The sequence below is a fragment of the Opisthorchis viverrini genome, assembly GCF_000715545.1.
Source record: "Opisthorchis viverrini unplaced genomic scaffold opera_v5_396, whole genome shotgun sequence".
Classification (NCBI taxonomy): domain Eukaryota; kingdom Metazoa; phylum Platyhelminthes; class Trematoda; order Opisthorchiida; family Opisthorchiidae; genus Opisthorchis; species Opisthorchis viverrini.
The window spans coordinates 148513-163785 of NW_008752055.1; the positions used below are offsets into that span (position 1 = coordinate 148513).

At 45.9% G+C, this 15273-nt stretch overlaps 1 protein-coding gene across 1 annotated transcript in view; it reads right to left on the reverse strand.

Moving 5' to 3' along the window:
• Window positions 1-9662, reverse strand: part of T265_10699 (hypothetical protein) — a gene marked incomplete at both ends in the record, with an annotated part of 29495 nt that extends 19833 nt beyond the window's left edge. The window contains 4 exons of the mRNA XM_009177156.1: window positions 1186-1559; window positions 1647-1832; window positions 2805-2942; window positions 9578-9662. Coding sequence (XP_009175420.1) covers window positions 1186-1559; window positions 1647-1832; window positions 2805-2942; window positions 9578-9598 — 719 coding nt within the window. The remainder of the gene's footprint in view (window positions 1-1185; window positions 1560-1646; window positions 1833-2804; window positions 2943-9577) is intronic.
• Window positions 9663-15273: the final 5611 nt, after the last annotated feature.

The window sequence follows — 15273 nt, forward strand, 5'->3', positions numbered from 1 at the left end:
GCAAAGACCACTGAAAATTATTTCTTCAAGCGTCGACACTTTCCTGGTACATCGGTGATCAATCAGTTGTACATCCGAAGAGAGGCCACTTCCATGAAGAGACACAAAGCTTTCAAAGAAAGCTTGGAACCGACTGTTATTCCATGTAAGCCAGGAAGTCATTCGAAGGATTCTAAACACGGCCAAAATAAAAGTGAGTTTCCAGAAGCGGAGCACTGTGCACTGCGCCAGTGCGATTGAACAGCCACTTTCCGGTGGACAGAACAAGGGACTGTGTCTACAAAAATAAAATGTGACGGTTGCGCCAAGGTTTGTATAAGACATACGGCCAGGGAACTTCACACCACAATAGGTGAGCTCACACAGAACACAAAATTTACCAGTGGCCCCCAAGATATGCCATCAATTGGTGCGCCGTGAACCGGAGAATCAGGGATCCAACCTGATGAAAAATTTGAAATTCCCCCAACCCATCAACCGTAAGATTTAGGCTACTGGACCAACCGACATGAATGACATTCAACACTGAGTTAGTGTGCCAATTCGTGCCTGATTCGTGATCCATTTGTCAACCTGGCAACTTACTCCACTGGTCTGACGAAGCTTTTGTGTCAAAAGTGGACTGGTCTGACGAAGCTTTTGTGTCACAAGTGAAACTTTGCTCGAGTATAGAACCACCGAATTATCATCGAGCTGTTCTGTCAGGAGCTGTCACAATATAGAACGACTGAACCCCTCTACAAATGTAAGGATCCGGTAGGTGGGAACACCTAGCAGACGCCTTTGAGAAGCGAATTCGACACTTTCTGTCTTTTGCAGATTTCTATTCGAAAAACAAACAGATTTTTGCGCCGATATGCAGTCAGTATCACGCGCTAATGCAGCTCACTGTCATTTTTCGAAAACTTTTTTAGCTAACATTTAGCGGCTAAATTCTTGCCGATTCGTTCACATGCCTGCAAGGCTTCGATGTTCTAGAATTGAAGGTAGAAAGTTACACTGTTGTAATCTCGGTTCGGAGTGTATGAATAAGTTGATCACAATCCAGGGGGTGATTAGAATCGAAACTGGGCAACAGGATTTGTCCCTAGCTTTGACCACAGTGGCCTCTGTTGCCTTAAGTCGAGGCCACACATCCGCGCTGACTGTTCAAAGTGTGGGGGGCACGCACAATGGGAAACTTACTCCCCAGCAAAAGTGAACAGATTCTCCTTGTTCACCAAAGTATTTGCGTCTTCACCGGACAACATTCGAACTTCGTCGGCCATGTCTTCCTGAGTCGGTTCGGTGAGTCGACGTTGGGTTCGTGTGAGTGGGTCGAACACAACCTGCAAACGAAACGTCCGCTCTGCACGAACAGCCGCATCAATCAGCGAGGATTGTAGTCGCTTCGTGGCGGCCCCGTTTCTCCCGCCGCTCCTAGAGGTGGCCACTGATGATTTCTCTGCTAACGATGCAGTGGGAACGGAGGCAGCCAACGCGGCCGGAGAGAGATTTGTATACAAACCCAGTTTGGACAATAGCTCCCGGAAATCGGACAACCTAGTCTGACGAAGAATCTGGAGAACAAATAGAATTGTGAGAGAATGAGTACACGGAGGCTGCAATCAACTGAAAGGATTTACTCCAACGACTGTGCACCTTACCTTGGCAGCGGTGGCTAGACCAATGCCGGGAATTCCGGAGAAGTAGTCACATCCGGATAGGATACCCATGTAGCGCAACGTGTTGTCGGTGAATTGATTGGGACGCATGCCACAACATAGTTCCCCAATTCCAGCGGTTACGGCAACCAAAACACCGGCGCCAGTGAGATCCAGTTTGAAAATAACCTGTGGGGACAGAGGCATGATAGCTCAATCGAACTCCGAAAATACACAGGCAGAGGTGCATCTGCTCATAGATATATTGGTACTGAGGTATTGCTAAATATTGTCAACCCGTGCAGACTTCAACGGCAACGATCAGGATGGATTTTCTGTGTGCTACCGAGAGCTCACCAGAAACATAGGAAACATAGCAACATCGTAGCGTGACCAGTACTCGGAACATACGGGGTGTAGCACTTAAAACCCACTGCGTATTAATTGTCGCCTGGAAGACAAAGAAAGAAAGAAAGCGTTCAGCTGTAGCACCCTTTAGGTGCCTAGCTGCCATGCCGCAGAAAGGAGGCACGAGGGCTGGGATACTGTTAGGTCGCCCAAGCCTAGACAGGGGAAGTCGAGTGGCGGAGGTCGGACCTTCCGGTCAGTAAATTCGCGCTCTAACCACTTGGGCCGTCTCGCCTCTCGTTCAAACCCATCCAGCCTCCAATATTTCAACTGCTTCATCTACTAGGTTCGGGTAGTCTTAAAACAAGCTAATAAGTCAGTGGGTCAGTCGTGGTACACTTGGAGTGAATAGCTGTGGTACACCTCAAATGAAGCACGAGGGCTGAGATACTGTCAGACAGGAGCACTCAAAAGCGCCGGGCGGGTTAGAATCCCGAACCTTCTGGTTAGTAGTCTCACGCTAAACACAATCTTTTTTCCTATTGGTTGCAAGGCAGCTGAGGGCTATTTTATTTGATCTATTTCTATTCGAGGGCAGTGGCCGCAGTGCGAACATAGGACAGACCATTCGAGTGTCAACTTGTCCACTTGTTGAGATGTACCGGTGGGTTAACCGCAACGGTCATACACTTCACATCCCGACATGGTCGACAATGGGCGAAACTCGTGTTTGATGCTGGCGCGAGATGAAAACGATAACCATGTTAGGGCAGGAGAACTGTTCAAACAGTAAAGCAAAGAAGCTGTATTTACCTGTCTACAACCGAAAAGAAGCAGGTCCGAATCCTCCGTTATCACCAGATCTGCGTAGCCTGCTCGATTGAGGTAGGCCAACTGAGCATCCGCCTCGTAGGGCGCAACGATACAGTCCACGCCCAAGTTACGCGCAGCCTGGAGGGCGAGAGATGAGAAGACGAGAGACGAGTCAGACTGCTAGTTCCGAAGAAGATACCAGTCACGGAGAAAGGTCAAGACGAGATTGTCTTAGAAGCACAATCCACACTTAAGCACTGTTGTGTTCTCGTAACTAGGCTATGAACCCGTAGTGAGAACTGAATGGGAAAAACTGTTATGAACCACAAAGAGAAGAAATAATAAAATGTCTATGCTACACAGACGGAAGTGGGGGTGGGGATGATAATAAAGCAAACCATGCATTGGAAACGGACAAAAATTCACTCAACTGACAAACCATCATCGATTAACGGAAATGTGTTTCGTCCAACCAGATGCCCATTAAGCTAATAAAAAACCTACCAGCCGGACAAGGAGCACAGCTGTTTGGTCTTGCTGTCAGCGTAGTTCCTCTACTTCAGGAAAACACACACAATTATCCCCATCTTTGAGATTGAGTATCCACCAACACCGAACCATGTGATCGATCCAGACCCAGTGAGAATACCTAGTCTTCCAGTCGACAAATATATTCGGTTTCGAAACGAAATTGGTGTTTTTAAAGGTGAAGATCTATTGCGGTTTCTATTATCTTGTGTTAAACTGATGTGTTGTCACTGACTCGGTTAGAATTTGAACAGGCCTAGGACTTCATCCCGCGACTCCTTTCCACTCGGATATTCAACAGTGAGAGGTCTTCATCGAATTTAGTTTCCTCGTAGTCAGAAAAAGCGACCAAACCCCTTTAATTCCGCAGAGATTATGCTCCCTCATATATTTTCCGCCTCCAGATTTTCACCAGCGCAGTAAAATGTTAGTAATTCTCGAACCTTGTGGATGGGAACCGAGATACCTGTTTCTTGCATGCAGTTATATGGTTGCGAGTTAAAACATGTACTATGGTGAACAATGAATATGGGGAATAGCCATACTTTCCCCAGTGTGCTGTCTTTTACCTCTCCTTGTTCTTTAAGCCCTTAGCGCTTCCTATCTATTTTCTCAGGAGGGCTGACCTTAACCATTAAAACGTTTGAAATTCCGAGTGACTTGGCATTCCAGTCAGATTGCGAATCAGCCGTTTACTTGCCGCACCAGAGTAATTTGTGTTCCTAATGCCGCAAATTTCTGAAGCTCGAACGAGATCCGTAGGTGCTATCCTTTTCTCTGACCACTTTTCACCTCGGCATGCGAACCACGGCCTTGAGTTTCAATAATGCCTCTTGTCAAATGACACGCAAACCATCCATAATCCGGTGACACTAGTTTTCATATTGAACCATTTACATTTGGTACAATCACATTACAGGAATATGTTGGTGCATGAAAAACAGATCGTTCAGCTGTAGCACCCTTTCGGTGCCTAGCTGCCATGCCATCCATAGGAAGCACGAGGACTGGGATACTGCCAGGTTGTCCGAGCCTAGACAGGGGAAGTCGAGAGGCAGAGGTCGGGTTCGAACCACGGACCTTCCGGGCAGTAAATTCGCGCTCAAACCACTTGGTCCATCTCGCCCTCGTTGATTCATGCCTGCTGCCCCGGTGGGATCGATGTAACGAGTGACTTATCTGACCTAGTTACAACCTTTGTCTCTTACCAATCGGTTGGTTTATTCCGATTCAGTCGACGAGGTTTCAAGATTAACCATCCTTGTCTATCCAACGGAATGTTTCTCAGCTCAATAAGGACAGCTTCAATTTCATGGCTGCAATAAACATGAAAATGCTGCGAATTCTGTAACCGGCAGCAGCTCACCACTGGAATGGTTGTCGTTCGTTGGAAGTGGTCCGGAATAACATGGGGCAGGTACTCCCACATGATTCCTCTGCATGTCACGAGTATCAGGTTGCTCAGGAATAACTTTTGCAGTACTTAACAGAGTGAAATGGGATCAGACAGTTGACACACACGCCCTATGACCAACACGGAAGGTACGTGATTGAATCACCATAAAATACCGAGTGTGATCAACTGATGGTGGGATTGAACTTTTCACATATTATCCGCAATATTTGTCCGAAGCTCGCACTACACTCGAAAGCCTAAAGCAGCAAGTGAAAGCTACTTAATGTGTTATACATTGTTACCGCAAAGCCCGTCCATTCGTGCTGACTTGCCAACCAACTGTGCCCATGGATACATGGGCTAAAGGGGCTTGAGAGTAGGGTAACCGGGAAATCGCAGATTTCCGACTGGCGGAGTGGGACTCAAGAGGTGTTCGCACGAGCCTGAGGATATCTACCAGTCATTTATCGAACTGGTGATAGGGCGAACCGTCCATAGCTAAGATCGGATGAATATGAGTACATGGGATTTATAAGCTTTTAGAGACGTTGCTTTTCCTTGGTACTTTGAGGTAAAAAAAACAAAATTACTCTTTCGGACATTTTGATCACCAGGAATACCGATAGTGATATCTCATTCCGTCTACGGAAATCCTACCTGGACCAAGAAGTACCTTAATTTAACGAGTTTCTGTCCCCTGTAACACAAGCATACTTTGGTTCAGAGTGATGCACAGTTAAGATACACTTGCTAAGATGGTTGGATTACCAAAACGTGTGCTGCGGTCAAACAATAGCCGTTTCGTTGAAAAGTACTTCAGAACGAGCGACAAAGAGGCGCACATCACAGTGCCAAAAAAGCCTATTCGCCTGAATTTCCCCAAAGCTGATGATCGCGCTCTTGGTCAGCTGGAACGCCCCTGCGCCGAACCTAGGCCACAGCACGGATAACCGCTGGGACATACACAAGGGCTATGCGATCACCGCCGATCAAAAGTCTAGCCAGTTTCACCAACTAGTCGTGCCATTCACCAGTCCACATGCAGTTGCGACGATATTGTTGTGTGTAGAACGGACCGGAAGCTAGAAACGCGAGCAAAAGGAATTTGTGCCACATCGGGATTATCCTGATTTAACTGGGAAGGAGTCGAAAACCAAGTAATCGATTACCAGTCATCTGGTCAAAACAGAACACAGAGCTGAACGTTACCCTTTTTGCAGGTCATAATAAGAACCAGTCAGCCATACAGATCGAAAATTCTCGACAGAATATTGACTTATCGATTCAGGCTTGTACTGTGCGCTCAAGAATGACTGGTGAGTGACTTTGGGGCTCCTTGGTTTTATTGATTGGTCTCGTTACAGTTCAGTCCCTTATGAACGATATAACTAGCCCTATATTTTGTTGTTTTACACGTATTGCGGCAAACGAGATCATACGGAATGAACTTAACCCGCAACACTGCTGTTCGCCCGAGGATCTCAACAGTGGCTGAAACGTCCGTTACGCCAGGATAATGCTCGCTACATCTCGAACGGCAATTGAGGACACGGCTCAGTGCGGTCAATGTCTATATGAAGTTAAGGAATCTTCAGAGTCCATCACAGGAATCTACAGTCAATCGGCACAGGTGCAGACGTGGCAGCACACCGCCATATCAGGGTAGCGCCTATCAGAGAAATGTTTGCGGCCAACTAGTCTTGTCCGAGGTGGACTGGTTAGAAGTGAAAGTGGGGCGGCGGCAGAGTCAGTTCAGTTTATTACCTACAAACTATATACCAGGGAAGAATTGATTGCAGCTGCTGCACTTCCAGTGGGACATAGCCAAGCGCCGAAGGCGACGGTATAATCACTTAGTTCGTATTAAAGGAAGTGAAGGAGTGAGAAACTGACAGCTACGTAGTGAAAACGATAGTGTTGACGTAGGAGCGTCACTGATTGTGTGAATGAGCCATACCTGATAGCGGTTATTAACCATTAATGAGTTCATTCCCGGAGTCCTCATGAGGGAGGGGGTAGTTTTTGACCCGACTGAGTTGGATGGTTCATGCGTTTAGAATACGTCGTCAAGTTATAGGCTGTCCATTTCTCAGTTGTCTCCACTCAGCACAGGCTTCCCAAAGGAGCTTTGGGAGGCAGACGGTCATTTGACATGCGAAGCACGTCCTATGAAGCGTGATTAACTCGTTTATCGTGGACGAATTTCTTTGTCTGAAAACCATCCAGCGTTGCTAACCCGACGTCCTCACTACACCTAGCGGACGCTTCGAAGACACAAATGGTTAAATACCGAGTTTCCACAAATGCTCTGTGCATAGAGGCCACCTTGAGGACTCACAGAGCGATATGGACCATACCGTCGCAGCGTATAGTTATCACCTGACAAGCTAACTGACTACACCAAGGCAATGGATGTCGAAGTTTGGAAAAAGCTGACCTATAATTCCCGATTCTACAAATGATTCTGTATCCAGCCAGTCTACCGGAACATATGCAATTGCCCAGGTAAACAAATTCATCTACGACGTCGACGGGTTGGCCTGTAAACAAGGTATTTGGGTATGATCACACCTGGTCTTCTAGCGGCAGGGATGGATCGAGGAATCAATATTGCCGCGTCTTGTATGTCAGATGTGCAAATGGGGCCAAGGATATGCACAACTAGTGAGCTCTAATAAGAGCAAAGTGCGAGTCAAGTGCTCTACCCTGTGGTGCGGGCTCACCAGAATGATTGCGCCAGGACAGGAGGACGATTGTTCAAACGAGTCATATGAGTGCGCATTCTACAAATCCGGCAACCGCCAACAGCAACTACTAATCAGTATTCTCGGGTGCTGGAAACGGTCAGCCGTTTTAGGATGATAATTATGTCGTTGCAGAAAGATGATGGTACTGACCTGGGCTATCTACTCATAGCCTGTAGGGTACGGGGAGACTAAACTTAAAAAACGAACGGATCTGGTGAACAAAGAAATTGTATAATATACATGAAAACAGCCTGACTTGAAGACGCTAGGAGAGGGGACTAATCAAGCAATAAACGTAGCCCCTATCAATTTATCGCAGAACTACCCCAAATGGGGAATTCCGGCTATATTAGGGGCAAAAGAACTTTGGTAGACTTTTGGTTAGAGGTTCGGACCGGAACTCTGCATCTCGGCTTTCCCTAACCAGGCTTCAGAAACTTGAAAGCATCCCAGTCATCGTGCTTCTTTCGGGTGACATAGCAGCTAGGTACCGAAAAGGTGTTACGGCTGAACGATTATTACTTATTTATTAGAGGTAAACAACACTAAGAATATGGACCATTTCAGAACTAAAGACAGTATCAAGCATACGGAGGGTAGTAATTAGCTGAAATTACCTTTAAAGGAAAGGCATTAGCGTGCGTCGTTGTAGTTTAACTGGCCAAAAAATAATATAAAAAAATCGTTCAGCTGTAGCATCCTTTCAGTGCCTAACTACCATGCCACCAGAGGGAAGCACGAGGACTGGGATACTGCTAGGTTCCCTAAACCTAGACAGAAGTCGATATGTAGAGGTCGGGTTCAAACCATGTAGCTTACGGTCATTAAAACTGCCCCCTAAACACGGAGTCATATCGCTGGTCAGCAAATAGGCAAGGATAATTCTTTGGTTTCCGATGCATCTACGAACTTGCTTCAATGACCCAACTATAAGCTGGTAGTCATTATCATAGAGTCCGAGGAACACAATGGACGATAAATACATCTAGTGTGAGAAGATACACACAACTATAAGCCTCACATATAGTAGCCGCAGACCGAGCGAGTGAAAGGCGAGTATCCGGACCGTTGAAAAATGTTTCAATAGGTGCAGACCAGCTGGGGTTTCTGAAATGAATCATCTCCAGTTTCGGAAGGAAAAACACGCCATTAGAAGTGAAATTGGACAGTGACCACCAAATGTTGTCACAGTGGATAGACTAAGAGGACGAACTTCGAAAGAAAACCTTGCTGGCGAAAAGTTCTCCATGACTCCTCATTGAGGTTCATAGTAGAATCGGAACATAATCGACCTCGGTTCAGTGAACCGACAAGAAATACGCAATTATGCCTTTAAACCAAAGCCGAAAGTACACCTCGACTTCAAGGTGTGTTTATACCACAGCCCAGTTGTCTCTGACAAAAATTAACAACAGATGAATTGCTCTCCAGACCTAAAATACCCGTCTGCATCCGATGTAGTCTACGCGCTCTCTTGCGGCTGCAGAAACACTTGCATAGACAGGACAGACATATATCTAGCGGAATGCGCAGAACACATTCCAAAGTATGTAATCCGGAGGTTGAAAGGTAAAACAGCAAATCTGCATCGTCAACTGTCAGATACCTGTTGGATATAGTGACCATCAGATTGAACCTCTAAACTCACTCCGAATCTTGTTTCGCAACACAAACCCCAGAATTCCATTAATAAGCGAAACGACACTCGTCAAATCAAACTGACCCCAAATGTGCACAAAACCGGCTGAAGCAAACGATTTGGTTACCCTGGTGTTGATCAAGCGACTTGCAGAAATTAACCGGTGTCAGGCATGTTTCACACCAGCAACCGAATAAGGCAGAGGAAATCGCAGCATGTCTACTGTCAGCTGGATGGGGTGGGTAAAGGGACACGATGCTTCAGATTCCTAAGTGGAATAGCACCAAAAAAGAGGCAATTCAAAGAGTATACGTTGTTGGGAGAATGGAGACCATTTGTCAAATCATCAGTGTTCTCAAGATGACCTTCCACATGCACCTATGTTATCATCACAGAGCGCAAACTACGCTTATGCGGCTGTCATGAACACATCTGGGCGTAAACAACATACAGATCGAATTACCTTCAACACATCATGAGCCATTTTCGAAGTGACAAAAACGGATCTCTGAAAGCATTCTTGTGCAGCTTCCCGGTTGCCCTGGAGAAGGTACTCAGCTGCCTTCTTCCGGTAGGATTCCTTGCTCCTAATGTCAGATGGTCAGTGAAAACGAAGTATGTTTTTTACTCTTTGCGCTTCAATTCGGTGTCGGCTTTCGATGGAAGATTGGCGCCATCGAATACCAAGATGGGTTTGATGTTGTACGTTAAAAGCATCTCTAAATACTTCAGCGTGTAGCGTATATACCTGAGTGAGTGAGACGGAAAATGGAATATTACTTACTGATCCGTTGGATTTCCGAGGGCCAAATCCATAGCACATGCGTAAGAAGACTTGTGCAACCAACAGTAGGCATCAACAGCCACCGTATAGCCATTAAATTCCTTGATGTTCACGGGACAGGAAGCCTTTTTGAGAAAAGGAAGCAGTCCGGAAATACCCATTAGGCTAAGACTGCACCGTTTTGGTCAGCTGAAAGCATAAATAGGTGAAGCAAATCAAGTCAGGTTTTGTGATTTCTTTTGGAATAACTCGGATGGATGGACCAGCTAGTGACAGGTTCATGGTTCCAACGATTTTGATTTCACATGGCTGAATAACCCGGCACTAGCCCAGCCCTCGAGCCTGTTGTATCGTGGGTGGCCATCTATGGGTTACGTCTGCCCTGAGTCTGCCAGACTACGCGATAGGGAGAAGACAAAGAACTGGGGACACGGCTGTATTGCCAGGACAAAACATACAGAGCGTCTGCGTAAATATATAGGATGATTACTTGGCCAAATATGGTCGTTCACTTGTTCACTTCGTACAGCCAATGGTGGTGTTCCGGTCGTGAACAATCTCAGGCCCACTACGCGGGTCGTGTGTTGCTAAGCCGTGTTTGGTGAGAACTTCCAACTCACCTACTTTCCGGACGTGTCGTACCGATGGTGACCTTGGGGATACGTCACTCTCTGCACTTGTGCTTTCCCCTCTGCCTGGGCGCACCCTGACAGAGCCACTTCCAAACTGCATCAGAATGATACTACAACTAAGCAATCCGTCCTCCTCGAGTCGGGTGGATGACCAATCCATTGAATAAGGCAGAGGACACCAGGAAGCCTCCGATGCCTGATAGTTTATAGTTTTGATTCGGACCACGGAGCATCCATAATGGGGTGATATTTCGCTAGAATACGCATGGGGGAATGATTCGATGGGCTTTCTTTCTTGAGTGCTGAATTTTGTAATCGTTGCTAAACTAAGCTGATCTTAGTTGCGCCAACGAATGTGTGAAGGGGGTAGTCTAACTTTTGTTTGTTAAATTTGCACTGTCTTAATGAGGAATTCTATCAGGTGGCTAGGCAGTCCACCTAGAAAATGACAGCATGAACACCATATCCAGCAGGATTTTCAATGGCCTGCAAGCAGGGTTACGTGGGCCCCGGTCAGGAAATGCGAAGGTCCCACGGCACTCGATTTAATGGCAGTCGCTTCTACTTCACTCTACTATGTCACGGACTGCCTCAAAGAACCATTAGCGAGCAGCCACTCGGAACAGCAAACAACGCTTTATTCGGTAGATGGTGGTTAGGCATACGTAATGTCTAAACTATCTCAATCTTCTGAGTTTAACCTGGGATCGGAATCATCATCAAGTGCAAGTTTAAGCACCTATTCGTTACGAAGCACTGAAGACAGCTAACATTTGCTATGCTGCAGAAACACCGACGACCAAACATTCGAAAACGCCATGGAGGAGAATCTCTGTGCATCTTTGAACATTGGGAGAAGCTCACCTAGTCCAGCAGTCCGACATCCCTTCAAGACAGAGAGCAATATTTCATCAGTTGAGGGCACCTAAGTTCACAAACAGCAGATAAAAATGGGCGAGTTGAGTGAAAGACAGAGACTCAAGGGTGGATAGCCAACTAAACTGTTGAAAAATTTCCGCCCAACGATATAGACGCTGGCCTTGCAATGCACTTCAAATATTACCTATGGACTAACCAAATTGCGGATGGTCTTTTAATTATTATTCTGTAAATTATCTGGGACAGGTTCCAAGCATTTCCAAACCCACTGGCCTCTTCAAATTTTCAAACCGTCTGATTCCACCACGTGGGAGTTGAACAACTCCCTGCTCACAGGCAGGCTACATTTTAGCGGACAATCACCAACTGACTGATTCCAAATAAAGATGAAACAGCTGTACAGTGGCTCTCGGCTTTTCAGCATACTGGCTTCATTTGCAGCACGAAATAACAACCATGAAGCTTTTTTGTGAGTCCTCGCGCTGGCTAGCCTACTGCTCATCGCTCAGCCCTGAAGGGTAATTTTGCACTTTTACACTCATGTCTTTCCGGTGAACCGAAGCCGCCGAAGAACGAAAATAAAAAACTCGATAGTCATCTCGCCCCTAGGGATCAGCGGGTGAACCTGAAACAGCTGGGGGCATCGTGATGCGGCGAGACTCGCAAACGTGAGAGTGCTCGCTCCTGACTGGCTCAAATTCCGGCCAATCAATGTGGTGCAGTGTGATGAACATGATTGATACTCTATCCATCGTTCTATTCATTATTCTCTCTTTTTAATATTCCATATGCTGTACATATACGCCACTTCGAATACATACGGGCTACTTGTTACGCTGATCTGAATTCTGGATTTCTACTTCGTCTGGTTACTCCAACATACGTGCGAAACTTAATTCGCACATGCATATTTGGGACTGCATCGCCGCTAAGATGCCAACACTTGAGAAATTGTTTATCCCCCGCTTATAAGACGGTCTGATCAGCTCTGCATCAGAATTAGGATGGCTGTTGAGTAGGACGCATTCCGATCCGTGAAATAACCAACAAAGTCCTCCAGTGAAGTGAAATAAAAGGATGGAAAAAATAGGACGAACAAATGTGGGTGAAACGGTCACATGAATCAGCAGTCAGACAGGCTTCCCCCCGAAATGAACGGTTACGCGCGTATCACAAATCATGCATTGCAACGAGAAATTCACAAACCCAACAACACCAAATTCCCACCAGATACCGCGCAATCCAGCTACAATCCCTGCTGGATTTGATTATCACCAACACAAGATCAAGAGTTACTCAAGGCCCCACCGTGACAGAGTGACCACTGTTTGTTTACGTTTGATTTTATCTGCTACTGAGTCAGAAATCCAAAACCTAAAAAGAATATTCGAAACTTCTGGTGTTGTGCGTTCTTGTATCTTTGCTTCAATTATAACGTTAAGTATTTTGTCATTTGCATAAATGCTTTTTCGTTTGAATGCGAAAAAACACAAAAACCCATTTGTACAATCACACGCATTGTAATCGTGGTCGCATGGCGGCATGCGTTTATGACGTTATGCTCGACGATATGCCACCCACTAGTTGGGAACAAACATTTTTGTTATTACTCGATTTTCTTCTCGGATTTCGCTCGCGCCTTCAACGGTCGTTCGCCAGTTTTAAATGCTAACTCTAGTATCAAAATATTTCAGATTGACTTGATATTTTAAGTGTGATATCTGTTCAACAGAGGACCCCTTGGAAAACGATGATTTGGTTACTATTTATTACCCAACCTGAGCTGACGACGAACTGTTTTAGAGAGAGCAAGTCTTCGTGAACCTGTTCCATCTGATCTCCATTACCATATACCAAAATAGCGGTATTATTTTTATTCCTCTGCCACGCATCCCTGTTGAAATAGCATTATGGATTGCCAGACCATTACACGGTACAGACATCTCAGGAATGCGCATCTTCCTTGAGCAATTCATACTGGGATTAGTTGGATTTGCAAGAGCTGTACAAGACCATTATACAGGGAGTAAACAGTGTTGATGTTAGTGTCGTCACAAAAACCACCGCACAGTTGGATGACCCAAAAACCACCTAAGAGGACTCAGCGTCTTCTGAATAAATGACCCCAACCCCTTTTAAGAGCTTACTACAGGAAACACAGAAGACGAGCTGGCATTAAGTAAAATGTGGAGCCGGTGTTAATCAGTGAAAAGTAGGAAAACAAGCCAAAATACTAGACCTCGTTCTGAAAAATTTGATGTATATATGTATGATGCTGTTGAAGAAATATTTAACTGCTTTCAACATGGGGACGAAAACGCGGAACTCCAAAGTGACCAAATATTGGCACCTGAGGTCCACTGAAATCCGTAAGCAGGACTGTGTCCTGTCCCGAAGAACTCGACACATCCAAACTTGACTTTTTATCGACTCGGCCTTCACGAAGTGGAAAAGTTGTCAACTCTTGCATAACCTCTTCAGGGCGTTGGGGCCAGGCGAGGTTCATCCAAGGATTTTGAAGGAAACGTCGCTTACACTGGGACAATACATCTACCTGGTGTTTTGTCAGCCACTCGGCGAATGTGATCCTGGCCCTGCTTGGAAGAAGTGATTGGTACGCCAATCTACAGAACTGGTGACCGACTCCTGCCCGCCATTTAAAGGTCTAGGGACCCCACTACGGCACCGTGAAGATTGATGGAATCTTTTCTGAAGCGGGGCACCCTAACTCGCCTCCCCCGTACCACATGGATTCATACCAATTCTTTCTAGTATGAAGAACGTGCTCGAGTTTACGGACAGTCTTACCCAGACTAAGGGCGAATGGCTCATATTGGATGCCACATTTGTCGTCTTCTTGAAAGCAATTGATCGAGCCTCACACATTCCGCTCCTCCGCACAATCGAGCCTAACGCGATCTAAGTGGAAATTATGTATCGGTTTGAGGTATTTCTCTCATACAGACCAGTGAGGGTGAAATAAGGCTCGACCTTTTTCTTCATCAATGCTCTCCTCCGGAGTCCCCCGAACCTCGGTATTGGGATAACTTATATTTCAGATCTAGGTCCACGACCTTTCCAATGTTCTCTGCGGACGGTTAGCAATCTTGGAGTTCCAACACCAGTGCCTTCAGAATAGATGTGAATGCCACGAAGCAGTGGCCGCTGGATTGACACATTCTCATGAGTGATAGAAAGCGCGTCTATTTATTGTTCGGAGGTGAACCATTGGCGCTTTTTGTGCATGGTGAGAATGGACAAGGAGACACTTCGAGGAGAGATACAAAAAGTGTTTAGGTATCTGGCTCTCCTCAAGCTTTTCCTTTTTGCTGCATCATAGAAAATGCATTTATTATTGCTCTCGTTAATATGATCCTGGCTCGAACTTCCGACGCGAGGGGCACCTAAAAGGTTTCATTGTTACGCTTAAATGGTCTGCAAAATAAGATGCACCTTATTAATATAAATACAGTGGGAAATATGCACAGCGAATTGGGGAGATGTAAAAGTTTGCAAGTTCGTGGTGAGATTGAGCAAAGAAGGGCCAGATGCAGGGAGTGTTATATTGGCAGTATTATTGACGCACCTGTTCCTTGTTTTTCATGGCCTGAGGTTGCTGACGCTTAACTCAAGAGCCGGTGTAGCACGCAGTTGAGGCACGCCGTGCTGGTGTGTTTATCAGGCTGTGTTCTGATGTTTTGAGTTTGTGCGGTTGAACGATTCCTGGCATTATATAGTCGCTGCAATGAGTGGATTGCGAAAACTGGGTGGAAATCACAATGCGTCGTTTAAAAGTTCACGGGACTGGAGTTTAAACGTTTTTCATCAAGGTCATGTTCATATTAGGGTTTTGACTGACGAAAC